This window comes from Electrophorus electricus, chromosome 14 (genome assembly GCF_041902795.1).
Source record: "Electrophorus electricus isolate QZ-2024a chromosome 14, ASM4190279v1, whole genome shotgun sequence".
NCBI classification, from domain to species: domain Eukaryota; kingdom Metazoa; phylum Chordata; class Actinopteri; order Gymnotiformes; family Gymnotidae; genus Electrophorus; species Electrophorus electricus.
Window position 1 is genome coordinate 11,681,683 of NC_137510.1, and position 27,633 is coordinate 11,709,315.

Below are 27,633 nucleotides of genomic sequence, written 5' to 3' on the forward strand. Positions count from 1 at the left end.
TGCTTGTCTGATGAAAACCAGGCCCAAGAACAGCTGCCACAGGCAAGATGGTGTCATAGTTGTTTTTAATTTGTTTAGCCAGCTTTGGGTGGTTTGAATTACTCTATACATTTTACAAGAGATTATCTAGCAAACCTCTAGGACATTTTGTTATTTTTCTTACCTGAGCATCTGGCTGCCAGAACTGACCTAAGTTCAACACTCACCTGTGATTAATCATGTTTTAAAGAATTCTTTCAAACAGACTCAGAGTGATTGAAGTGATTGAATCTCAGTAATGACTGTGGAGCTGATAGATTTAAATGAGAACATCAGAGGCACCACTGTTTCACCTCAAGTCTCTCAAGGCATTTCTCCCATGACAAACCCGTTTGGCAAAATGATGACAAACAATTGACCTACAAATGCTAAAATAACCATACTGGCTTAATATAAGCTACTTGTCCTGTTTGGCCTAGTCTGTTTTATAAAAGAGGTGTAACAATACAGAAATTGGTATTCATGTACAATGCAATCTGTGTGTAATGGGATAGTAGCACTGTTGTCATTTTCTCTCTGTACTCCAGCACATTGGATATGAAAAGAGTTTAAAGTGCAGAATGTCAGTAGTGGTGGATTGCAACTTACAAATAACTGTGGAATGTATGGCAGCCTATTAGGTACAGTTTCAGAGTGCACGCACTTCAAAAAGTTGTTTTTATACACAGTCATTTCAGGGATACTTCAGCCAAAACTAACTGGACAAATGAACAATAAATTAAGTAATTTTGTGTATTTGGCTGTAAATTCTTTGCTGCTCCTAGACATCACCAGGTTTTTGGTCTTACCTAGTAATGCTAGGCTTGTTACCTTGTGATGCTACGCTTGTTACATGGTGACGCTAGGCTTGTTACCACCTCCTCTTCCTTTTGTTAGTTTGGGGAGCTTTTTCTTTAGTCTTGTCCTCAGTAAGTGAAATGCACACTCGGAGGGATTCAAGTTAAATGCCTGCATTGTCTAGTCAAGAGAATTTAACTTTTTAGCCATGAAAAACCACAGAGAAGAAATATATTATGGGACCTAGTGCAAGGCAAAGCACCTTCCTCTGGCTGTTAAACAATTAATCTGACTTTGTGCACTTAAGAATTCACTTTGCTGCAGAACTCAGCAGCAGCACTATTAACAGAGACGTGTGAATCAGACATAATATGCTCCAAATAAGGAGCAACTTCTTTCTTATGCCACACATTCTTCATTTCATCAGTCTGATATAGATTCATCTTCATTTTACATGTCCATTAAGCTTTGTCCCAAAACTCTACACATCTTTTATCTACATTTTAAGTAACCTGCCCTCTGTTCTCAAGACTGGCAAATGAGTTTATATGCTCACCAGAGTGATCCAGCTCTGCAGCTGAATTTGACACACTGTGTCTGTGATTGATTTATTCTGATTTTTATCCTCTTGATGGCCTGCTTTACTGGCACTGACACTTCTTTGGTCCTCATGTGGAGAGACAACACCACCAGACTCCAGGTATAAATGTTACATGTAGAATCAGCTCTGGACCTTTACATACCTCTAATGTATATGCATTAATGATGCAATGAAACACAGGTGGCCAAGAAACAAATAGGTAGCCAAACTGACCAATTTACAGTTTCCTAAATTGGGAAATATATATAAAAAGTCTCTGGTATAGTTCACCTACTATGGCTGTAAAGGCCTCTTGATTAAAGCTTGATAATAATTTTGTACTTCAACCTCATAGTCATGATTTCCTGTCAAAATCCAGTGTTTGTAATCACTACAAACTGTGCCTCTGTCCAGTTACTTACAGTCAGCATTGCATTAAAGTTCATAAGGTTGTAAATAAATATTAAGCTAAAAAGGCTTTAGTGAAGAAGGTTCGTGACTATAGTCTACATGTGCAAATAATAATGAAATGTCAATACAATATGAAATTAGATATTAAATTATGCGTATTTGCTGGTTAGATGAAATTAAGGTGCCCAGTCCAAACTGATGTATGGTAATTTCATACAGCCTGGAAAAAAACCCCTCATTGCATACTTAAAACAAGAGCAGCTGATGGCTCGTGAGTTCTTGGCGGCTCATCAAAGGAAACCTGCTGCACACTATAACAGAAAAGGACCAGAGGCACTGCAAGCAAATGACCTATCCAGTCCATTTAGAAAAGTTTTTTTTTCTTTCTCTCTCCTTTTCGCAGGCTAAATCATTGGCGGGTGCCAGGAAGAGCATCTAAAGAGAGACGTCCTCCTCCTTTCAGAGGGCTCTAGGCCTCGTCTCATCAAAGCTCCAGGCCTCCATTAAGATGAAATAGCTGGGCGATTACAGCCTGGCAAGGGGCTGACGCAGTCTGGAATCTCCTCTCTCTCTCAAAACACTGGTACTGTGGTCTGCCACCAACAAGGTGTTATTACTGTCCTAATCTCTCTTATTTTAGCCCTGCCTATTTGTGTTATCAATCTCTTAGGCTCAGTGATTTTACCTTTTCTTTAACTTCACATCCAGTGCATTTTTCCATTTATCTGTATTTCCAGACCAACGATCTATTTTTGTCTGTCATTCTGCAACGTTTCCAGTCATTTTTGCACTCTTTTTCTCACTTCTCAATTTCTCTGAATCTCAACATAATCATGCATTTGTCCAACAAGATAAACTGCTCTCTCTCTCTCCCTCTCTCTTTCTCTCAATGGCAGGTGCAACTGTGCACAAGGGGGATTCATGTAGTCAGTCTGTTGTCAGGACAGCCACTATAGACTGAATGGGACTTCTTTTTGTTCATAGGGAGCTGTTGCTGGCGGAGGGCTGAAGGTTAAAGTAACGCCACTGGCTTGGCTGTTTCTGATTGCCCAAAAGAGCCCTTTCAGACATCTCTTTCATGTTTCTTGGGGCTCTGGAGACAGACGGGAATCAATGAAAGTCTGCTTGGCCTCATCACATTCTGTTCTTGCAGTAAATAAAAGTAAGCAAAAGAGCCCTCACCTGCTCCACAGTAAGGCAAAACTTTTATTCACTCTCATTCTGTCTCTCTCTCTCTCTCTCTCTCTCTCTCTCTCTCTCTCACTGTTTCTCTTTCTCTCATCACCCAACTTCAAAGAAGGAAAAAAAACACCTCGGCTCTTCTCATCTAAACAGTCTATATATTCCTAACAGAGCTGACAGTGAGTGCATTGTTCAGCAAATAAGGTTTGCATTCTGTTCTCTAGCTAATGCTCCTTTTAGTATTCACAACAAGTGATGGACTTGATCTAGATACCCACATACCAAAAAATGTATTCATCGACTTTTGGTCAACAAAGAACTAAAGAATTGCATGGCTGTCAAGATGGGCCAAGATTCAGACTTTTGGAATTGGCAGCCTGAAAAGACAATGTGTGAAGTCTAAAAACCTATTCTGTAATCATGGCTAAATTTGGATCAATAAGAGTGAGCCATTGAATGCTTTCTTCACATTTGTGCCACATCAAGAAGTGAATTAATTAACCCCAATCAACGAATACATTAAAATCCATCTGCCAACCTCAAAATGTCATGTTACCGAACAATGTTTTGCAATGCCAGTTCTAATTTTCTACACATATTCCACATAAAGCTTAATATGTTAAGCAGTTGTACTGATCAAAAGGTATTTGGTACAGCTCAGTGGTTAAGGTACCACTGATTGGAAGATTTTAAGGTTGCTGGTTTGAGTCCCATCACTGCCTAGTCACTACTGTTGTGCCCCTAAGCAAGGTCCTTAGCCCTCAGTTGCTCAAGTTGTACTCACTCATAATTGTAAGATGCTTTGGATAAAAGTGTCAGCTAAATGCCATAAATATAATGTAATGGTATGTGCCTACCAGTGTGGGCTCTCTTACCTGATCGCATGCTTCCCTGCACTGAGAGAGGTCTGCAGCATAATGGCAGCAGGAGGAGTCTAGAGAAGGAAATGCAAACACAAAGCAAAATTTTGAATATCACCATAGACCTTGTGTTTAATGTTTTCATGTTTGACATCCAGTGGTTCATCTCTGCTGTATTTCATTCTTGTGATGTTAGATGCTGGGCCTAAAAGGGAATTTGACCTCTGCAATGGAGGGTCTGTTACCTGCCAATCCATCAGTAGGTGGCTATTACCCAGAGGTGTCGCCACAGTAATGTTTTCTCATTGTTTTCTCACTCAAATCACTGTTATAAAAACTATTAAGGATTTACCAAAAAGTGGTTTGGAGAACACACAAGCCAGTACATGCTTGGGCAGCATGCTCCTCTATTGCTAAATCTGTAATAAAAAAGGACACTTTTTTATAAGGGAATACACAAACTCCTCCATAAATTCAGCAACTTCCTTCAAGGAAGAGAAGTAATGTAAACAGACCTGCAGGTTCAGCGCCCCCCAGAGGTATGCAGAGGATACTATAAATATAAAGCACATGCTCTCTATGTGTGGATTCAACAGTTTGCTTATAACATTGCTTATAACAGGAGAGTTGAGGCTCTGAGAACCTTAGGAAAACATATTCTCATCTGTTTATGCTCCTCTAGAAGATGTCATTATTATCAAACTGGTGCGCTTTCATCTCCGCCCAATCTCGGCCCTCCTCCATTTGTGTCTCACCCGAGACCCGGGCCTTTCATCAGTGCAATTCGATCTGTTTCTTTTTCTTTGGTTCAGTCTGCCTCCAACTCTCTTCCTTCTCCCTTGCCAGAGGGGGCCAGGGAGATGTACTGAGGTGGCTGCTCCACTTAGTGTCACACAGCTGAAGGGCTCACCGCAGCAGCATTTGTGATTTCTGTTTGGGGGTTTTAGACAAGTGCATGGGCTCTGGTTTGTTTCAGGGTGGGGGTGCTTGGCAGGAGTCTGGTTTGGGGGTGGGGGTGTGGTGTCTTGGGGTGTTTACCAGGATCCTGTTGGGTCAGAGGTGGCACGTCTGAGGCAGTGCGAATGATGGTTCACATGGGGTGGGGTGGGGGGGTCACGTTTGAGGTGGCATGAGTGATGGCTCACGTGTGGGGGAGTGGGGGTGGGGGTGTCTGAAGCAGCTCGATTGATGGCTGACATTGGTGGGGCACGTGTCAGGCAGCACAAGTTCACATTGAGGGGGATGCGTCTGAGTCAACATGAGTAATGGTTCACATGGAGGGGTGTGAATGAGGTAGCACGAGTGATGGTTCACTTTGGGTCGGGGAGCATCACGTGAGTGATATTTCGCCTTGGGTGGGGGCACGTCTGAGGCGCAGGACACTTATCCTCTCAAAGTCTCTTATAAAGGAGATGCTACTCTATAATGAACTGACATTAATACTTTACAATTGTGAAAGACAAAATGTTTTAGTATGCATAAGTGTATACATGGATCTGAGGTTGTGTTTATAGGCTACATAGTAAATCAGTATTTTTCAGAATTCAAAATATGCTTTAGCAGTATTGGCACTGGTGTTCCTCTGGAATGAAGTAAGACACTAAATGAAAGTCTGATGGCTTCTCCAGCCTTTTGAGCTGCTTTCATGACAAGGTCATTAAAGTTGTCCAAAACACACAGTCATGGTGTAAGTCAGGCACAACAGAAAGTTCATGAAATGCTCAGCCCTGCTAACCTTAACCTCTGCTCAACTGCAATTAAGCAGAATTTGAAGTGTTTGTGTGTGTGTGTGTGTGTGTGTGTGTGTGTGTGTGTGTGTGTGTGTGTTTGTGAAAATGAAAGGTCGTATAAGTCTAGAAAGAGCATTAGTACAGTCTACACACTTCATGAAGTGATCACATTTGTATGTCTGTATACAACAATGAGACCTAACAGGAGACTTCTTGAGGATGGAGACTGAATTGGTTACAGTAAGATGTGGCATGCAACCATGCTGCCAAAATCACCAGACCTTACTATATGCTATTTATATACTGTATACATATTGACTTATCTCAGCATCTCTGTCCATTTCCATGTCAATCCCTCAAAATATGGATATTCCTAATCAATGTAAATAGTCCCATCATCAGTGCTTTGTCTCTATAAACAATCATTCTGACAAGCTTTGGGTCATGGGACCCAGTTCAGCTTTTCACCGCGACTCCACCATTGAAGGATACATGTGCTAGCATTTTGGGCTTACCCGCTACTGTGTCCCTGCTTTGGAAAGAAAAGTTGTAATGCCACCCACAAGCCACATCAAAGGAATTCCCCTTGGTCACCCCCTCCCCCATTCAACCCCTTCCAACCCCGTCTCACCACCCTCTTTGACCCCCCTAACTCCTCCATGCTAAACCAACCCTCTTAGCGACTAGCTACAGGAAGCCCCCTTTCACCCCTCCCCTTCAAATGTACTTTCCCAAAGCAAGTTTTAGCAGTGGGAAAGGGGATCCAGCAGCGTTTGGGTGAAAAAGGGGGTGTACTTGCCACAGCCTCTCACGCGTAGGGTGCATGTGAAAGTGAGTATTTGATGTCCAGAGGACCAGGCATCTCTGGCAGAAATTAAAGCCAACTTAAAAAGACAGATCTTTGACAGCCCCGGCAAAGCTGATCAAACATGAATGGGAACCAGACGGGAAGACAGAAGGAGCAAATGGCAGGCTGCGAAGGCCTACAGTGTGAGGACTTTTAACTCTGGACCCCTGGCCACTTCCATGTGCAGCCATGAGGGCTCTGGATTACATTTGGGCTCAAAGAGTCAGTGTGAGGAAGAGCAGACGCACAGATGCATTTGGCTCATGTGTGTTCAATCCAGAGAAGAGGACCAAAAGGGAGTAGGCTGTCAGGGGGAACTTTTGTTCCCATATCATCTCGCTGCAGATTGCAAAACCCAGACATTTGCATTCCTTCACAGACTGACTGGTCAAAGTGCCATGCCCTTACGCAACAAAGGGGTGAAGTCTGTGAATGTCCCAGACATAAACAGAGCACTGTGTGCAGAGATGCGGTAAACGCAGAAGGCTATGAGCTGTGAGTTAGTGTCTATTCGCACCTATTTCAGTTATGCTGACTAGGCTTAACCTACTGTTGATTTTGGCAGTGCTGAAAATACCATAGTCAATTGCCTCTGTTCTTGTCAAGACTAATTACTTGCCAAAGCTGTAGTGCCACCTCATTAGCATTACCTACAATGGTCCCGTGGACTATTACTGCAATTAGACAACATTAGCCAATCCTAGCAGCAAGTGCTGGCAAATCATAGCCAATGCCATATGTATGTGAGGTAAATCTGGGAGTGATTCTTTTAAAGTTAGGGTTTGAAGTTGCCTCTAGCTCAGTGTAATGGGGAAATTTCTGCGCAGTCTAGCTGAGGACAGCAGGGCAATATGTGGAATCTTTGTGGATGTCGGCTAAGTCCCTTAACGAGCTGCCATTTTAATGGCCCAACTGGAGGTGCAGTGGAGCACCGATGGCAAGTTGCGGCTCTCGTCTTCACCCCGTCTGCCCGCCAGTAGCCTTTGTGCTCTCCGCCCTGAGAGAGGAACGCATTCAGCCCAGGCCAAACAAATTGCAGTTGCCATGGAAATTGATAAAAGCCATAGCAACGATAAGCGCCTGTGGTAGTAATGCTTGTTTGTATTTTTTTTTTTTTTTAATGAAAATGTAAAAAAAGTCCTTTTCATTTCTTACTCAGCTGAGGTTTACTATGAGTTCAGCTGTTTATGTTGTTTTGGGTGTAATGAATCACCCAGTGAACCAGGACATGTCCCACTGTGAGATTCTTAAGATCTTTAATGTACACTGATGGTTACACACAGGGCAGCTAGTGCTCATCAGAATGCTTCATGTCAGGGGGCCTTGTGGCTGCTAATGAGCAGGACAGAAACAGGTCCAGCAGAAAAAGCCACTGTACCAGAGGCACATGGACAGGGGTAGAGTCTATTGTAACAACACAGGAGAGTACAAAACACATTAGCTAAATCTACTCACATAGATTATTTTGAAGAACTGCCTTGTGGTAATAACAATACATTCAGAAATTAAGCCTAGGTTGAGACGAAGCTTTTTAACTAAAATGGGATATATAACAATTCATGTGACTAGATTATTTTATTAGTCATCAAGCCTGACAAAAATGAATCTTTACCAATGCTTACCATGTGACAGAATTCACACTATTTGGATGAGAACGAAACAGGGGCCCTTTGCTTTATGGCCATCTGAACTCATCTTAGGAAATTGTCTTTTCTGAATACCAACAGCTATGTTAGTTTTGAGGCAATGCACTTTCAGGGCAATACAGGAGCAGGATTAGTCTGCTATATGTCTTCCTATTTACCCCTAGGGTAAAAGTCAAACACTTGCACTACATGGTCACCAATGGTCTTAATTCTTCTTAACAATGAAAGAAAGCATTGAAAGCAATTATTGCATGGAATATCACATTATTAAATATACATTATTATACAGTAATACCAGCTTGATATTAGTTCAACTATGACCTCACATTACAAACAAATAAATAACAAGTAACATTACAGATATTACAACTTAATGTAAGGCTAAATCCTAATAGTATTTCACATACACTTTAGCCCTACAATTTATTACAGAAAAACACCTTCTGACCATACTGACTAAAATATGTGCTCATTCCTTGGAACCACACCAAAACATGACATAGTGAGGTTACAGAAACAAAAATCCATAAGAACAAAACATATGGTAAACTGGCGGTGCACTCAGCTTGGGTATGGAGAGCAAGGGGAGGAGAGGGTGAAAGAGCAGCTTGCAGGCAGATGTGGGAGACCCCCAGTGGGAGCTGCTACTACAGACAGGTGAGAGGGGAGTGGGGGCAGGTCTTGGAGGGGACAAAGACTCTCTGAAATATGTGCTGTTATACGCTGCAATGTGTGCTGTTCAACTAAATTCAGTTCAAAGGGCTTTAGGCACAAATGGTTTCCATCATGCTAGTATATATATAGTCTATTTGTATGCAACCAAAAATCTAATAAGTTTAAGATGAAGATGGCCTGAACCAAAGGCAAAAAACAAAAAACTGGCAAACTTAAAAGGTTTATGAAATATTTGCAATATATCTATGAATATACCTGTTCTAATAAATAATAATGCAGAGTTTATAAGTGTTCCTGGTCTTTTTACTATGGTTGCGCCTCACTTCCACCGAATTGTGACTACTTCTATCTGATCAACAACAGAAATCCCAGGAAATGTTAGCCAAATTTCTGTAACCAAACTTCATGGCAAGATTCTACATGAAAGTATTTTACATGATGTTACATGAAATGATTTTTAAAAGATTAGTTTTAAGAGTTTAGTACGCAAGAAAATAATTCTTACTGAACTAGTAAGGATGCATCTTAATGTGCACATATTGAAATCCTTTTTTCACAGCCTAAAACATAAACCGCTATATAGACCACTGCAATGTTAGTTGTACAATAAGTATCTGAGTAGAAATAGCTAGAATGGCAGCTACATGAGAATAAGCGGTGTTTACTTAGCAAGAAAAAGAGAGAGAGAGAGAGCAAGCAAGGGAATGGGAGGAAGGGGGTGAGGCTTTAGAATTTGTAGTTGGAGATGTGCCCTAGACAACTCTGGAGATAAACACTAACCTAAATCAATAAAACTAAAGCGTGATAGTGGCCTGAATGGGGTCTGAGGTAATCCTTTTAAGCTTTCAAGAGGCACACATGGATACTCACAGGGGGGTAAAGGACAACAATGGAAGTGCACGCAGCTGAAATGACCAGACTGACTCTGGGTGAAAGTCACTCATTGAAGGCAGTATGCCCATATTGACTGAGGTCAAGTCTCAGCTTGCAGTTAAAAGGAGAGTGAGGGAAAGGCACTACATTCTGAGAAGACTGCTGATCATTTATGGCAATTCCTATTTAAGCTGTAATTAAATCATTAAGTCCAAGTGAAGATCCCTTAACACAGACTTCTTTGCAGATGCCCCACAAGGATTTTTTACTTCCCCAGGACTTGGGTGGCTTAGGTGGCAAGTGCTCATAGACAGACTACAGTAGACTAAAGACTACACATCAACACATGCACATACATACACACATCAAATTAGCCTTTGCTTGAAAGACACCACCTCCTCCTCAAACTCCATCTACATCTGTGTGTGCATGACACCATCCGTTGAGCGTATGGGCCACATGGCAGCTCCAAAGCAGTCAGCCTCCCTATGATGCACACATGGTGGGCGGTTATCAATCAAGCTGGCGTGACGTGTGCCTTCCTCACTGTGAATGGGACATCTGCTACAGCAAAGGCGATGGCGTTTCCTTCTGCACACTCCCAGAGCTCCTGCCATGGGCATGGAAGAAGGAGGCCCTTTGCTATATGACTCAACAGGGAAGATCAGAGAGCTCCACACATGGCAGATGCGGCCTGCATGCACACAGTGATCATTCTAATAGCAAAAGAGTCAGTAACACCGATGAGAGTTGTTCTTCATCTGTTCATGTGAAACAGGTGTGTTTCAGTGATGGATGCAATTCTTTTGCACAGAACACATCATGTATAAGCAGACAAAATGACTTACTTTCTGTACTTAACTTATTGAAAATCTCAGTGCTATCACTATAAAATATCTTCAGAATGAGATTTCATGTCTTTTTCCTGTGAAAACCACAAACATGGCTGAACCAGAGAATTATGCATTTGTCTTGCATAGCCCAGTGTCTTTTTGGAAAGGACAGTGATTTTCACTTGGCTTCCATCTATAGAAAATCCAACTCTAGACCAGACAGTCCATGGGCCATTTTCTATTATTTTCATACATAATTGCAAAGGCTATGCAAAGGCTAGTCCCCAAAAGGACTGCAGTTATGTGGCTAAGCTTCATCATGTAACCACAATGTTTGAATTTCTGCGTATACACTGTAGAAGGGTGTGTACAGTAGATTCTTTTTTGGCTAACTGAATACCTCATTCCCATCCTGAGGTCAGATTTAAACTTTCATAGATCTGTTTGCTATGTTATGGTGAAAACAAATAGTTGCTACAATTAAACTGAACAGTATTGACTAAAAGCATGGTAATCTGAACAGTCCATGATGCATTATACTCTTCTTTCATGTTAGAAGTCGTACTGCTCCGAGTGAATTTTAATTCCAATGGCCCTCGTTCACATCGTGCTGCAAAGGTGATAGTGCTGCAGAGGTCTGTCTGGAATATCAGCTAAGCTTAACAAAAGGGTATGTTTACAAGCTCTTGGCCCTCTCTCGTTCAGAGCCAGCCCAAGCTAATCACAGTTCATTCCAGGCCCACAAAGAGTGTCAAAATGTGCTTCCTATTTTCCACCATATAAACAGAGGGTTTGGTTGCAGATAAAGATGGAATGAGAAGGATATTTACTCAGTGACAAAGAAAGTCCAAAATAGAAGTTATCTGCCTAAATGTATTCGGCCGGTGGAATTTCGAGATGGCTCAAAACATTCCTTGTGCTTCCTGCCAATATACTTCCTGTTTGCAATTTTTTTCTTCCCTGTGCTTTTCAGCTCTGTTCAGGGCTGCTTTTCTTCCACAGTTGTAGTGAAAGGCATACCACAACTCAGCTTTATGCAAGAAGAATGGACAATAATGCTACAAGTCTTAAATTCAACAGCTATTTGCTTCTTTGTGCCAGCTGAAATGACCGTGGCCACCCTTTCCCTCCCATCTTTAGAATTTGCCGAGTCGTAAACACGTCCGATGTTGAATGGTGGACTCTTGTATGCTTCTGCATTCCTCCATGACAGACCAGTCCTTCGTGGCGAGAGCGAATAATGCCTCAAGGTCAAAGGTCACTTCCTGTGCATTAATTAATTGGCTTTTGACATGAGCAGAGGAGACTGGGTGTGTTCTAAAGTGGAATTTTGCCAAAGACATCTGTTATTTCTAATTACATCTCCAAGTTGAGATACTTACATATCAGTGAGTCTTGGACTACTCTTCTTCCTTTGTCATTGCTAATTTTCATGTTTGGCTAGGAGAAAAGTAATAACAAAATACATTTTTGTAATATTGTTTGAATAGCTCAAAAGAGGCCCTCAGGCAAGACTTGAGTGTTGCTAACTCAACTTCATGGTTCATGGTCAACTATGCATCAGAGCTGTGTACCTTTACAGACAGAGGTATCAGCACCAGCCATAACAGCATAAGACATCTTTCACCCAGGGGAGTCACAAGTAGCGTTAAAAAAATATTACACTGACCTTGAGTTCTGCAGTTTGGAGAAACTCCTATTTTGTCATTCATTAGAGTCACAAGTTGTAGCCCCAGAATACTAAGTAAATCCTTCAGTGTGGCACAGTTTCCAGAATTGGAAACAGTTGCTACAAAAGATATGAACAAAGGCTATAATAGCCTAGTATCAAAGAATAAACAATCTAAGCAGTGGTCAGTTACTGGACTGAGTAAATTTAAGGCAACTGGTTTCAATAGTCTTTATAGTCTTGGAGGCTATAATAGGTGCTGGGCAGTGTGGATCAAAACAGAAGTTTTAAAAAGACATATGCCAGTTCACTCATACAAGATCAGTGTATCATTCATGGAGGATCTAAAGAGCAGATGAACAACTAGAAACAGTCCAAACATGGCCAGCACCTGGCAGTTATCTGACAAGGGGCCAATTATAAATAAGTACAGAAATCCTGCAGTAATATTCATGCATGTGCTAAAAAGTGAAATATCTATGTTTTAAATAATTTTTCTTACATTTGGAAATGATATGTGCACTAATAGTGATGTTTAGATTAAAGTGCTGTATGTTTATTATACAAACTTTGAAGCAATTTTCTTTTGTTCAGCAGATTTCAGAAATCGACCAACCTCTAGATAAGACAGAACTACACCACTGTTTTAAAAATTAATATGTTTGTTATTAAAATGATAAACATCACAAAGTTAAATTAAAGTACTCTTAAACACTAAATACATGGAATGGATACAATAAATAAATGCCTTAAATGGTTTGCATAGGATTTAGACACATGGACTTTCTTTTGTTTGGCTGGTCAAGGATCAGAGGAAAGGCATGGCATACCATGTTATACAAGACAAGCTCCTAGTCCTGACAAGCTAAGGGACTGTGTCAAAACTAACACAGTACAAACATGACACGATAATGAGTATTGCTGACTACCAATAGTGACACCAAAGTTACACAGTAAAGTAGGGTAAAGTATGTTACCTAGCATCCTGCATGCAATATCAGCAAGAGTGATCCATTTCAGTAGTCTATACTCGCAAATGCAATAAATTTTACAGGCTTCAGATTATTGCAAGATTCTTAACAGAAGATAACAACTACTACAGATTATCTTAAATCTTGAAGGTCACAGTAGTGCACTATATCTTTATTAGGAGCTGTAGAGCAAAAGGCATTAGGCGCCACTGCATAACATAACAACCTAAAAACATCAATAAAAACACGACAATAAAATAAATGAAAATAAATGTTGTGGGCTACACTAACCAATTTAATCATCCATAGAAAAGTATTACAACAAACACTGGTCAGAGAAGGGATGTAGCTGATGTTCGACCTTATAGAAAACTCATTATAATTGCTACATGTAAAAATTATTTAAAGTTTTTCAGATAAGAGAAGAATGAGATTCATGTTATACATGTACTGGGTATCTCGTGCAAACAGCTTTAATATATGGGATTTATAGGCATTGACACAATGAGAAGAATGGTAAAGAGCTATGATATGAATTTGGTCTACCATCTATGTTTACCTCCCTCTTGTCTGGAACCTAACTTGAATGGGCCCTAAATTGGTTACAGATGCATGCTCTGGGAAAGAAACAGCTCCAGATAGGTACAACATGAGAGGCTACTTGATCAGAGAAATGTAATTAACTTTGGGGGAGAACACTACTTAACTGAAAGAATGCGGAAGCCAACAGGAAAACCGTTATCTGGAGGCAACTCTGCACAGAAACATTGTGGATATAAGGAGAAAATCCAGGCAGAGTTATCAAGTGCACGTGCACTTCTACAGGCTTTGTCAATGCACGAGGTGGTATTAGGGAGCATAACACTGAAGACATAGAAGCATACACGCACTCGCTGTTTAAACTGGTTTATCTTTATGTAGGCAATGCCTTCATGTTTGTAAATCTGTGTTCAGAGCTGTAAACGTTCCGCGAACAGCCACATCCTTGGCTCATGTGCACAAGTAGGACTTCAAAGTCTTTAAGCGTCTGGAAATGCCAATTTGACGTCAATTGCTTTGCACGCCCCTTTGACAAAAACAAATCAATGGAAAAGAATTTCACAGTCGGAGATGCAGCATTATTTTTGTCAAACTGCCATTTGCAAAACAGCATATTTTTAAGCAACGAAAAACCAGCTGGTACAATTAACAAAATGACACGGTTAATGTCACTTGTAAACAACGAAACAGTTGTAGCTATCTGAATGTAGGCTAAATCATTTCATGGGCATACACGTTGTTTGAAGAAATTATTTGCGTAAAATATACAGACCATAATTTGTTCTAAGAAAAAGGAAAATGCAGGCCAATCTGCTCGTCACTTAAATACACAAATTCAGGAACGGCGACTGCTCTATGGGCTATCGTTAGCATATTTATATAGGCTAGCACAATTTGTTCGAATTCTCCTTACTTTGCCACCATTAACGAAACAAAAAAGTTTTCTCAAACTTTTCCTTTTATCCCAAAAGTCTGAAGTTATTTTTGAGACGCTTATGCGATGTCTGCTTATTTAGCGAGTTGTCAAGTCAACATGAAACTGGTCAGAGAAATTACTGAGGCATAACGGTTACCATTCAAATCACACAGCCTTTACCAACAGGCAGCACGAGTAGTAGGCAACACATTTTAGCGCAGCCTACTTACTTTTTTTTATTTTATTTTCGGTTTTCAGGTTTATATTGAGAAGGCTGGTTCGTACCAGACCACTACGAAACAGCAAATCCTGGTCTACAGGATGCAGTAACGAATCAACAAGTTTAAACTCCGCAAAATAAAAGTAGCGTTAACATTTTCTTGACAGATCTAACAACAACGCAGTTATCTATTATAAATACGATGTAGCATTTTTTCCATTACGCAAAATGACATAAAACTCAGGAGAGCCAACTACAGTAATGTATCAGAAGAACAAAACTAAAACAGACTTACCCTGAGTATAAACGCAGACGCAGAAGTTGCAAGCGAGAAGCAAAATGATTATCTCAGAACACACAAACATCTTATTGAATTCCTAAAGTGCATTGTGAACACAAACGCAAACGAGACACTGTCGATTTGACAAGCTCCATGAGAACATCTCTCTTGTGTACATCAGTGTGTTTGCGGCTTCTCTTCCGTGGTACACAGACGCACGCAGGCCGCATACGAGGGATGAGGAGTACCGGACCTCGGGCTCACCGCGCGGACTGAGCATGTGCAGCCAGCCAAAGAAAGGGACGCGCACAGCGTTTGCTGGAGGGCTGGGTTAACAGCGGCTCGAGAAGTCATCCGTAGATATACAGTAATTGAAGGAAGGGGCGGGGTAAAATGACGCCCCATACGAAGCCCGAAACAAATCCGTCAATACTAAACTCCGAGTTAGTGTGTGGCAACTATTCTATACATAAGATAGGAATGAGTAAAATATGTTTCAAAGTTTAGTTCAATAGTCGAAAGAAAAAGTTTGTGAATCTTGTGTAAGTTATAATGCAAAAAAAAGAAGAAGTGTCAATTAGCAACAGCAATAAGATTTTAAATAATTATTCACGAAAAACTCATATTTAGTATGCTTTACGTCTTTTATTAGAAATAAATGTCACTCTTTTGTAGCAGTCCTGCATAGTAGTTAGGTGGTATTCTGGCGTATTCTGCTAAAGAAAACCTGATCACAGCATTTTAGAGGGAATGAAGTCTGGTCTCTGACGTGTACATTCTTAAATAAATAAATTGTTCAGTTTGAACCACTTTGCTGATTTTCTCCATGTTGATTCTAAAGATTTAACTTATGTGTTATGAGTTATGGTAGGCAACCCTTCTGTACAATTATTAAAACATATTCAATATTTCAGAAGAGTTAGATAAATATTGAAGACATTTTTGAAAAACAATTTAAACAGGAATTTTAAGAAAAAACTGTGCATTTTAACACCCACCACTGGGGAACAAACACAATGAAGTTCAGTACAATGGGGTGTATGTTTGAGTCCCTCAGTGTAGTGCCCAGGGCTATGGTCTGACATTAGCTTTTGATCAAATCCATACAGCTAATTTAATACACCATATAAGTCAAAGGATAAGAAAGTGAGGTTCTCTTGGCTAATTCAGCACTATCAACCAAAATACAAAGGAAATCAATTAATTTCGATTAATAAATATGACCAAGCATCACACAATGCCTTTTTTCTGAGTCAGCTCCAGTTGGCGCCTTCAAATGACCCCTAAGCAAGAGAGGCCCGTTTCTCAGCACCATCCCACCAGAACACAGTGGGCCAGTAGAATGACAAAATGGATGCCACAATTGACTAACCTAACATAGTTTGAGGCTGAGCATATGATGTTTGATCTCATCACAGTCTTTCACATTATGATTTTAGATCAGAATATTAGTAATGTTCAAATTATTTTGTTATAGATTAGTTATAACTCTTGAAAAAACTTCAAACATTCTGTTTAAAACTACATTTATTTTGATATGTGCATTAAAGACTAGGCTCTATAAAATAGCTTCAGTTAACTTCTAACTTTCTATAACTTCCCTTTTCTTGTCACGTCCTAAGAATTTACATTCAAATAGAGGCTTTCTTTAATTAACGTATTATGGTAATGACATGTTGATTTCAGTTGTGTGCTGTTTCATGCAATGGTTATATTTTGGGCACAGAAATAATTACAGAAGGTGTGCCACACCTAACCTTGGTTAAGACCAAAGCCAACTTCATAAAATGTCTTTTTCAAGTCTCAAATGCCACTGCTGGCAAAATGAGTCACATCCAATTTAATTACACTGAACTTTGTTACATGGAGCTACCTACATCCAGGCACAGCAGTGCCACATCCTGTGTAGTGCTATAATTACAGATAATGATTAAAATATCTTTTCTGCGGCTGTGAACAGGCTACATCTATATGATCAGGAAGCAGCACTAATTTTTCAATGTGGCTTACATATGTAGAGTCCCTCACCCTTTGTGGACCTAGGTCCACCACAAATATGATCTATATTTAGATAGAGGAAGCCATGCATGGAATGTCAACCATATACCTCATTAGGACTTAATGAGGCTAAGGCAGCTGCCTAATCATAGAGCACAAGACTAATGAAAACAGAATAAACCTCTTCTTAAATGTCACAGTCAAAGTCAGAGGAAAGGATCACACATCAAGGGCCTTCAGATGTCCTTATGTAGGTGATCACTGAAAACTATGGAAATCATTTATGTGATACAAAGGTTTGCTATACAAGGGAACATAAGGACACACTCTACAAAGGTACAAAACAAGACAGCAAGAAAAGGTTACTTTTAAGTCTTTACATAATTGATTTGCAATGCTTGGATGAAGAGCCATTAAATCATTTTCAGTGTAACAAGGGCAAGCTAAGAAAAGTCAACATTAGTATAAGACATTAGTATAAGATATAATAAGGTGGGTGTTGATAGTACAGCTAAAAGGAACTGTAGATGCCGAGGCCCAAATCTGACAGTTACATGTCTTAAGTGTAACCTTTCAGTCCTCAAACCTTTCTGCAGATCTCATTCCACATCCCAAACACATTCATATCACACCAATCACTTTTAAGTCTTTAATGATAAGAAAAGTCCCTATCTTGCTGAACTCCATGCATTGGCACTGATTTGCAAAATCTTCTCTAAAGCACTTATGACTAGTATTTAGATGTTGTTTTAAAGACATTAACACATAAGATAAAATTACATTAAGATGATCAAGGAAGACAAAATATTGCATTGCTGTAGTGAATAGATATGGTGCAGTATTTCAGGATTTCAAGTAAACCCCACAATGTACAATGATTTTTTTTCCCACTGAGTAAAAAAAAATACAAAAGATTGTGGGTAACATCATGTTTGTTGTTGACTGACATAAGATCTCAGGATGGTAAAACTCACCAGAGGCCTCAAAAACAACCAAACCCCTTGCCAAGAAAGTTTCTACTGCCAGCCATTTAAAAGTGAATCCTCTGGACTCTCTGTTTTACAGTGTTTAGGAAGTGCAAACTTCCTAAAATGAAAGTCAATTGACTGAAATCACAGCACTGTAAAACTGCAAGAGTTGTCACTATTTTACTTTATTATACTATTTTATTTTATTTTTATTAACACTTTAGTCACTTTTAAGTGATTAAAGCTAATTGAGCTTTTATTGAGAAAGTCTTATATGTGATCAATCTTTGTGTTGACAAAATAGTGCAATGAAAACATGAAATAAAATGAAATGAAATGAAATGAAATAAAATGAAATAAAAATACACCCAGTCAGAATTGGGGAGTAAATGTCATTGATGACCAAAGTTCACAAACTGATCCAACATTCAACAGTGTTCTAGAGGCACATCAGGTTTTTACCAGTACTGCCACTGAGACATTTAGGTAACACATCCACTGAAAGATTGCAGGTTTACTTGGCCATCTGTGCATTAACTCGGCTGCTTATGAGATTTTTACATGGGCCTCAACAGGCACAGGACATTCATTTTTTCTGCTTTCCAAACTTTACCTATTAAGAGCTATGGCAGACATAGCAATATGGACAAAGTATTTGAAAAAGAGATTTTATTCAATAAGCACCAATTAAAATAAAAAATACTCCTTCCCATTAAGCACTGCTCAAGTTTTTTGGCCTAAAAATCTGAACATAACAGAAAAGGATGACTTGTTTGCTCTCTGGGAAAAATGCAGTCACATTTTCATCAACTATAAAAGTGGAATATAATTGGATCAACAGAGATGCTGTACAAAACCTTCTCTTTCATAATAAGCAAGAAACAGGAGCAGAGTTCATATCAACCACCAGAACTATAAATTACATACTGATCCTCAGACTTCAGACATATTTAGATTATGTGCGGTCAAGCTATAAATAAAACACTGAAATTAAATTAAATACTGATGCATAGTTTGTTGCTCAATGAAAAGCTGTCAATGTACAAAAAAGACATCTGTGGATTTGGTGAATTGTAACTGAGAAATGTGAAATGAAAATACAGTGCATCAAAATGACTCAGGGGTCTGAGACCCTCTGCTAGGATACAGACATCTCGATGAGTGACACTGGGAGAGACTTTGCTTTGCTACCAAATGTCCATGTGCTCAAAACCTGATATGAGAACTGTACACTAAACTCACACAGACAGTTCACTGGTGAATGGACAATGGAGCCCATGTGATGTGCTCTCCACCAACGTAAGTATATATTTACACCTTCCGGAATGTTAACATTCTGATGGCAATGAAGCAGATATTAGTATCTGTAATGCCAGCGTCTGTGGCGGTACTGTGCTCGCTTGAGTTCTTCCACAGTGTTGTGGTCAGGGTTGGTCTCGATGCAAAGCACGACAAACTCATTGGAGCAGCTGCGAGTGTGCTGACCCAGCAGGCCACTGTACAGGAAGGAAGCCTGGCCGGTGATAGCCATGTCACCAGCTCTCCATGACTCACAGTTCTTAGTGTCCAGACGATTACCTTTCTCTGAGGAGCCATGCCATACGGCCTTCTGGGGCCTGTTGAAAGAAGGTGCAGGTGTATGCACAGACACAAATATATGAGTGCTAAAATGACCAGACAAAACCAGTTCATGTTCAGGTGCACTAAAAGTTGGCCCGTGTGGACAAAGCAGAAAGTAGTACTGGTCAATTGTAAGTATCAATGCTGGAGAACTACTGCAAATGACAAATCTGTAAGTGGTGAGTCTGGATGTAAATAAGTACATGTATATGTACTAAATACACAAAGTGTCTCTCATTTTCCCAAGTTTATAGGCATTTTTACCTCACCACATAAGAGGTACAAATCATCTTGTCTACAGGACTAAACTTACAGAATTAATTTAAACGGTTTCAGTGGGTCCAATCCAAAGTTTCTGATACAACAATCTGATATAACCACATAGCTATTATTGCCCTCTCGTGGACAAAGTTATCATTAAACTCATTGATCTAATTCAGAGGCTCAGTTCCATGGGCGGGTTAGCACTCCAAAACACACAGTGCAAATGTTGCAACAAAGCATGACCACACAACTCAGCTGGATCTAGTCTAGAGAGCTATTATAAATGGAATCCACTTCTAGTAACATTTTCTTTTTCATCAGTACTTAATATGAACCTGATTACAACTCAAAGGAAAAATCATTTAGTGGCATTTTCATATGACAACACAAGCACTGCTAATCTTGGCAGGCTAGTGCAGGGATAATAAAAGCTGAAAAATATGCTGTCCAGAACATTAAGTATCTGCTGTCCATCTATCATAATTCAGCACAGTTTAACAGCACATGATATGCAAGTATTTTGTGCTAGTAAAACACACATGTAGGTTCAAATTCAAGATCTGTAGCAGCAGTTCTTTGTCTTAGTTTCAGACAATTGCTGACGATGTCCCTAGACCTCACAAACGACAGGCTCCTTCTGCTCCATCCATTCATACCTCTGTTGAAAGGGGAGTTACCACATGGCTTGAAAAGCCCAGGCTAACAAACAATCTTAAAAAAGCGTTTTGCTAACCACAATTGCAGCTCCACTGTCTCAGCCTCTCCTGATGCACGGCACGAGTAGCTATATTTACCACCTTGAGGTAGAAATGGGGGTGTACAGAGAAAGACATGGAAAAGCTAGCTGTAAAAATACACTGGTGGAAAAACACTGAAGGAGAGGACTTGATGCGGGCCCTACTGCCTGGTTTGTGGCTGGCTACATCTGATTCTTTCAAGCGTCGATTTCAGGGAAGGGCTCTATATTTGCATTTATGTGCTGAAACTGCATTAGATGTTCACTACAGGTTTTTCATAAATATGGGGGCAATCAGCATGCCAGGATTCCAAAAATAGCAGCAGGTAAAAGCAAGCTACCCTCTGTATACCTTTAAGTGGTTGTTGTGTTTTTAATGAATGTCTAAGTCCTTCCTAAATATTGAAATATAATAAAACCACTCAAATATCTATATATAAAATATCTAATGTAAAATGATTACAAAACACTTTTTTTTTGTTTTGCTGTTAAAATAATGCATGATGGACTGTTTTTATCACCATTGCTAGATGTCACGGAAGTTTTAATAAGTCATAATATTTTGTTTCTTTTCAGTAAGTCGAATAAAATTGATGCATGAATGATGGTATGTAATATGATGGTATGTAATAACTGAATTGTAAACTGAATTGTAAAGCCATATGCAATAACTAAACCCTTTAATAAAGTAAACATTGCCATTAGGTTTGGAAGTCAACTGACCAGAAGGGGTCACTCATCACATCCCGTCCATCAAAAGAATACAAGGGGATTCCAGGTGGTAGAATGTGGTTGGAGAAGATACTCTCCCAGTTCTTAAACAGAACCTCACCCTGCAAAAGAAGAGCTGACATCAGTTATTGAAGTACACAAAGTTCTTTACGATCCTTAATGAATTGTTGTAAAATAATCTGAAGATCCCCAGTTCAAACCAGGGATATGCCTCATTTAATCAGGTTAAATATGTCTTATAAACCAAGAATAAATGCACAACACTCTCAGTTTAACATCTTACAGTTATCAGTGGTTATTTGAATGTTTTCAGTTGTATCCAGTTAGACTCAGTATCTCAGTCAAGCTAAACATTTTGACATATTGGAAAAAGATATTAGAATACATGATTGAACAGTTTACACATCTTTAAAGGTCTAATTTAGAACTGCCACAAGGAAAGGCCAGATTTCACTGCTTCAACAGCAGAGAACAATGCACTTCCTTAAAAAATCAATTTGCTCTTTTTGAGCACATGCAGAGCTAATGCCAGAGCTGGCATAGCACTGCTCTACATATTCCAATCTGGAACTCGTGCAGGTCAGGAAGCAACATGGCTCACCCTGAGGTTAACAATGGGCAAGGTGGAGCGGTAGGGCGGCTGGACAAGGTCGATCAGGTCCTGCAGGTGGTGGGAGAGGAAGGCCCTGTACTCGTCTCGTATGCCCATGGCCTGCGCCTGCAGCCGGCACTCCTTATTCACCATGTGGATGGAACCCAGGTCCCCTGTCAGGGGCGTGTTCAGGGCCACCAGCCTGAGCTGTCAGAGGGAGGTCACCCAGCACAATAATGATGACTGGACTAGGAGAGGCTTAAGCTTCAGACATACCCTGTCACATGTGGGTTTATTTTAACAGAGTCAAGCTTATAATTTTTCATATACTGAACAGCCCTATTGGCAAATAATCACAAGATGATAATGTATATAAAAAACACAGGAGGTAAAACACACACACACCTCTATTGTTCTCAGAAGAAAAAAAAACACTTAAATCCTTTCAAGCCAAAACATAGCAAGGCTCTACTGGCCTACTGGCCCACAGTCCTCATCTCTGCTGAGCTTCTCCTTTGGAGAGGCTATCCTTCAGCATGGATTCGCCCTGAAGCTAACCACGAACATAAACCTCCACTGGCTGGGATGCCCTTCAACAGTGCTGGATGAACAGCACCATAATTTATAGTCTAAAATGGGATCTTAAGGATCCCACAAGAACACAAGCTACACCCAAGCCAATAGTTTTTCCTACAAGGCTTCATGCAAAACCATGACAAATGTTAAATAGCATGTATTTTTATCTTTGAAGAAGAACAGAATAGCCTGGGAAAGGTACCCCATGTTGGTACACTTGGGGTGATCCATCATGTTATGCATACATACATGCATTTATAATATAAAAGCAATGCACAAACACACTCACACACAAACACAAACACACACACACAAACACACTCACACACAAACACAAACACACAAACACACACACACACACACACACACACACACACACACACACACACACACACACACAAAACAAGTCTTACCGCACTTCCTGTGTGGATTTTAGGAGTACTGCTGAGTCGAGAGGTCAGTACTAAGGGATCAGCCTATAGAAGATTAGACAGGCTTTTATACAGCTATACAACTAACATGGTCAGTGCAGTGCACACACTTCCACATCTCACTCCCCCCAGCAAATGTCCTCACTTCCTAACACCTCTTTGATGAGTACATATTGCACATCTGCTTTTCAATACAACTAGTAATTCCACTCCATGGTGGATTAGGATGATTATATGTGGTTTTGCCTAGAGATTCAATAATGAAAAAACTAATCAAGGCCTCCAGAGTGCGGATTACCTAGATTAGGTCTAGTAAGAGTAGAGATGACCAATTTGACAATGTTATCATGTTAAACTATATCATAATATGCTTTTCTTATCAATGCCAAACTACATTTTATTAAAAAACAATTATAGAGACCCAGTAAACAATAAACCCACTAAATAAAAAATTAATTAATTAATACGTGAAATGCAATATTATAATAGGCTAGTATCCAATCAGCTACTAGTCACCTTGTTGTTTTAATTAAAAAAAAAAACAAAACAAAACAAAACTGTAGAGTAAGTAGTTGATTGGGTATTAGACTATTATACCAATGTTCTATCTTATTTATCTTATTTATTTATTACAAATTGATCTTTTCTTTTCTTGCATTAATAAATCAGTGTACTCCATTGAGAATGCCATTTTTTAAAACTACTCATACATTGTGACTACTGTATGCACTACTGTTTTGCTCAAGCATTCTGACTAGTTAATCAGAAAATTTTTAAACATATAGTGAAAATGTCTTCAGGTATGTAATATAACCTCTCCCCAGTTAAGAGCTGAAACAACAAAAAGACTGTCTGGTGGTCTCCAAGAACCATGAAAACAGACAATTTAACACGGGCTATCTACACTACATGATAATTAACAACATAGACTGTGTGTTCTGTCAGCATGCATATGGCTATACATGGGAAAGTACAACATTTACTAAAAAGGCAGTATGGTAGAACTTACATCATCTTGTGAGAGGACAGGAGAAGGATGCATCTCGATCAGTCCTCCAAGCTGGGGAGAAGGGCATGAGAGAATGCCTCTTGATCTATATCTGAGCTCTAAAACTTTGGGCTAATTACTAGAATTACTAGAGGTACAATGTAGCAGGTGTAAAAGGGTTAAGATTAAAAACATTACCTGAATCTCTCTCCATCCTCCTATGACTTTGAGGTAGAGTTTACCCGTATCTGTAACTAAGGACAATGTTCCCTCATCATCCAAGTATGACTCCTGCCTCAGTGCTTGAAGACTCAAGTATTTCTTCACCTGTGACAACACCATTACCACCAACTGGATTATTACCAATGCAGTCATTTCAGGGTATGCATTATTGCTACACTACACAGATACAGTGATCATTCACTTTATTTTGAGAAACATTTCAAAGCTAGTGGCCACCACTCAATGGCCTCTGTTTGTTATGAAAGATTAGCCCGACTATTTAGCAAGTGTCTTAGTGCTAAGATCATCCTAAATAAGAGAGAGTGTTAAGTGCGATACTCACTTTGCCATTTAATCATGATCTTTATGTTACAATGCTTTGGGGAAAGCAAAGGCTGGTCACTATGCTATAGACTTTTGTGTGCATTCACGGGTGCTCACCGAGACAGCAGCAGCTCGCCCTGGGGGACCCGGGGGGCCTTGAGGCCCAGGCAGACCAGGGAACGCAGCAGCTGAAGTGACAAGATTTTCTTTTGAATCTTCACAATGAGGAAAGTGTCAGTGTGACCTGTTTCAGTGTAGCCTGATAGAGGCTTGGATTTGGCATGCAAGAAACTCCCTAGAGGTGAGTCACGTAATGAAAAGATGTCTTTAATGATCATAAGTACATTTGAAGGCCATTATCTTTTCTCTTGAGGTTTGTGTTATGATATAGACCATCAAAAATAACACCTGAGAAAACTGAAAAGAGGCAGAGTTTAGCTGGAATTGTCACATGTTCTCACCAGAGCTGTAGCCAGGTGGTCCAGGAGGTCCAGGTCGCCCCGGGGGACCTGGGGCACCAACTCTCCCAATACCAGAAGCACCAGGTGGGCCCTGAGGTCCAGGTCGACCAGGAGGTCCAGTGATGGCTTCTCCTTTAGGTCCCTTCAGACATAAACCATGATTATAAACATGCCAATAAATTATTTCTTGTGGCAGATCATAAATGATAATCAGGTTATTTATTATGAATCACCAACACTGCACCACATACCCCCAATGTTATTTCCATCAGAAAGCCCTGACAGCAGAAGTGGGGAATTTTGATTGTTGCATGATGCACCACTTCAATTTGCATTTATGAATAAATCTCTACCACTGTATAAAGTGCTTTCCACCTAATATTTTGGCTTGATTTTGTGTAGAGTCTTTCATCCCCAAACAAAAGGTCACCAGTCCATCCATTTCTAATTACACAAGTACCACAGCGCTGAAATTTGTAGGCAGTTTGTCATCATGGCAATTAATTTTCACAAAGGCATATATAGCTTTCCCAAGTCATAAAGACAGATCAAACGACTTATGAGTTCAGAAAGAAGGGGTGTGTGAAGCAACAGAGATAGCAGCAAATATGATTGAGAGTGGGAGGCATAGACAAAGGGAAAGAAAGATTTAAGAGCAAGGAAAGACAAAAAGAGGAATGATGTGAGAGATCAGAGAGATGAGAAAGAAAGATAACAAGGGTATAAAAGGAAAAAAGAGTTTAAAATAAATCTAGTACTTATAAGAGGTCAGTTTTATCACAATGAATTTATGTTTACCAGATTTCCAAAAGCATAGTAAGGTGGTGCCATGTGTGTGAGTACGTGTGTTTGATCACTCACCACCAGCCCAGATCTTCCAGGTACGCCAGGTGGCCCAGGCATACCGGCCTCCCCTTTCTCCCCCTTCTCTTGCTGGCCACCATTTTCCCACTGTCACACATGCACAATAATGTAAACATACTGAAAATATACTAACATATGCATATGCAGGGCAACAAATGACAAAACAAAAGGGTGTTAGGCAGGTTTATAAACTTCTAAAGCAATTTCACTCAGTCACTGTCTGGTGATTTCCATCCAAGATAATCAGATAGCTTGAACTCACCATAGTGCCTGTTCCCAGCATAGTCACTGTAATGAAAAAAAAAAAATTCACACAGGTGAACAGATGAAAAGGTGGCAGTTACTATATATCGCGGAAAAGAATCCAGGCCACTAAAAGAGGTTCAGCCAGCTACATGAAGGAGAAACAGTACTCTTCATCTAATGCCATGCAACTTTGAATATGTACTTGTGGTTAAGAGCAGTAAACAGTTACATACTTGTGGGTCCCGGTGGCCCTGGGAGACCCCTTTCACCCTTTTCCCCTTTGGTTCCAGTTGATGAACAGCTAGCTCCCTCTTCAGGTGAAAATGTGGCAAGCAACAGAAGACATCATCAGTAAATCCCCAATATACAAATTATTGACTTAAACTGTGACTTAAACTGTGAGTTGTATGCTTGCCCACTGAGAAAGAGAGCTATTGCTGTATTAAAATAAGAAACTAAAATCAAACAGAAAATATGAATGACCCTTGGTATTTTTGCCTGCTCAAAACTTGGTGCCTCTCCTTATATGCCATTTTAATTTAAACAAAGGCTTCTATGAAGAAAAGTCGAACTCAGCAGACCCTTAATCAAAGGGATAGTAAATCAGCAGGCCTTTAAAACTCACCTGCAGTCAAGTCTCCTTTGATCTGCACAAAACGAAAAGGAAGAAAAACAGATATGAGTGTCACGATTCATGGCTGTGTTTGAACAGTAGTAAACAAAGTGGTGTTAATCCAAACAGAACAATTTTAGAGTGAAACCATCTGGGACAGAAATCATGCACTGAACAAACAGAATGTTTAGTACCCCAAGCAGAAAAAGAGAAAGCACAGATGTGTTCTTATGAAATATAAAACACTTGTGCTTCTCAACATACAAGCAGCATTGTTAATTCTTTAGTAGTAACCAGTCTTGCACAGAAAACAAGACAATGAGACAAAAAAAGACATTCAGACAGTGAGAAGTTACAGAGATGTTGTTCTGTTGTTTGGCTTATTATTTTTCATTCCAATATTAAAGTTAATAAATATTAAACTCCCAAAAATGTTTGTTTCATAATCTGTCAGAGATAATGTCATATTTTACAAATTGACTGAATGTAAATAATATACATGAATAATAACAATAACAATAATAAATAAAAACAAACTTTTTAGGATAGTCATAACCATCAATATCCCATCAACTACAACAATTTAAAATAAGATATCAACAAATGACATCCTTGTCTATGTTCATAAACGAACATGACAACATTCAGGCTTTAGTTATGCATTTGTTTCCAGAGCTAATGACCATCATGAAATCATCATGAACTAAGAATGACACTGCACCACAAAGAGGGGCAAATTGATACTATGTCTATGTCTATCTGACATGCAACAGTCTAAGAACAAGTTCATTACTCATGCATTTTAGGTATATGGATTATGATTAGAGAGGATGTTGCAAATTATGTGCAAATTCAACCTCCACAAGGACCCTTAAAAGGGCTCTCATTGACAGAATTATGTCACAAACTGAGATTCTACCACTGACACTTGTAGCTAGTGTTTCATGCT

At 39.7% G+C, this 27,633-nt stretch overlaps 2 protein-coding genes across 6 annotated transcripts in view; both read right to left on the minus strand.

Annotated features, from left to right (window-relative positions):
• Positions 1 to 15,381, minus strand: part of reck (reversion-inducing-cysteine-rich protein with kazal motifs) — a 42,959-nt gene extending 27,578 nt beyond the window's left edge. The window contains exons 1-3 of one of the 3 annotated variants that reach the window (XM_081696836.1): positions 15,065 to 15,381; positions 4,202 to 4,268; positions 3,865 to 3,923 (exon numbers count right to left, since the gene is read on the minus strand). In XM_081696836.1, the coding sequence (XP_081552962.1) occupies positions 3,865 to 3,923; positions 4,202 to 4,250 (108 nt within the window). In that variant the 5' untranslated portion in view covers positions 4,251 to 4,268; positions 15,065 to 15,381. Of the gene's footprint in view, positions 1 to 3,864; positions 3,924 to 4,201; positions 4,269 to 11,835; positions 11,903 to 15,064 lie in introns of those variants that run through there. The other 2 variants (XM_027002961.3, XM_081696835.1) reach the window with 2 other exon arrangements.
• Positions 15,382 to 17,682: 2,301 nt separating this feature from the next.
• The window catches only part of col15a1a (collagen, type XV, alpha 1a), a 62,511-nt gene continuing 52,560 nt past the window's right edge, over positions 17,683 to 27,633 (minus strand). For all 3 annotated transcript variants that reach the window (XM_027002959.3, XM_081696834.1, XM_027002958.3), the window contains 12 exons: positions 26,697 to 26,718; positions 26,305 to 26,382; positions 26,088 to 26,113; positions 25,823 to 25,912; positions 24,962 to 25,103; positions 24,618 to 24,688; positions 24,153 to 24,281; positions 23,976 to 24,026; positions 22,949 to 23,011; positions 21,969 to 22,166; positions 21,359 to 21,468; positions 17,683 to 19,631 (listed from right to left, as the gene is read on the minus strand). In XM_027002959.3, coding sequence (XP_026858760.2) covers positions 19,373 to 19,631; positions 21,359 to 21,468; positions 21,969 to 22,166; positions 22,949 to 23,011; positions 23,976 to 24,026; positions 24,153 to 24,281; positions 24,618 to 24,688; positions 24,962 to 25,103; positions 25,823 to 25,912; positions 26,088 to 26,113; positions 26,305 to 26,382; positions 26,697 to 26,718 — 1,239 coding nt within the window. In that variant the 3' untranslated portion in view covers positions 17,683 to 19,372. The remainder of the gene's footprint in view (positions 19,632 to 21,358; positions 21,469 to 21,968; positions 22,167 to 22,948; positions 23,012 to 23,975; positions 24,027 to 24,152; positions 24,282 to 24,617; positions 24,689 to 24,961; positions 25,104 to 25,822; positions 25,913 to 26,087; positions 26,114 to 26,304; positions 26,383 to 26,696; positions 26,719 to 27,633) is intronic.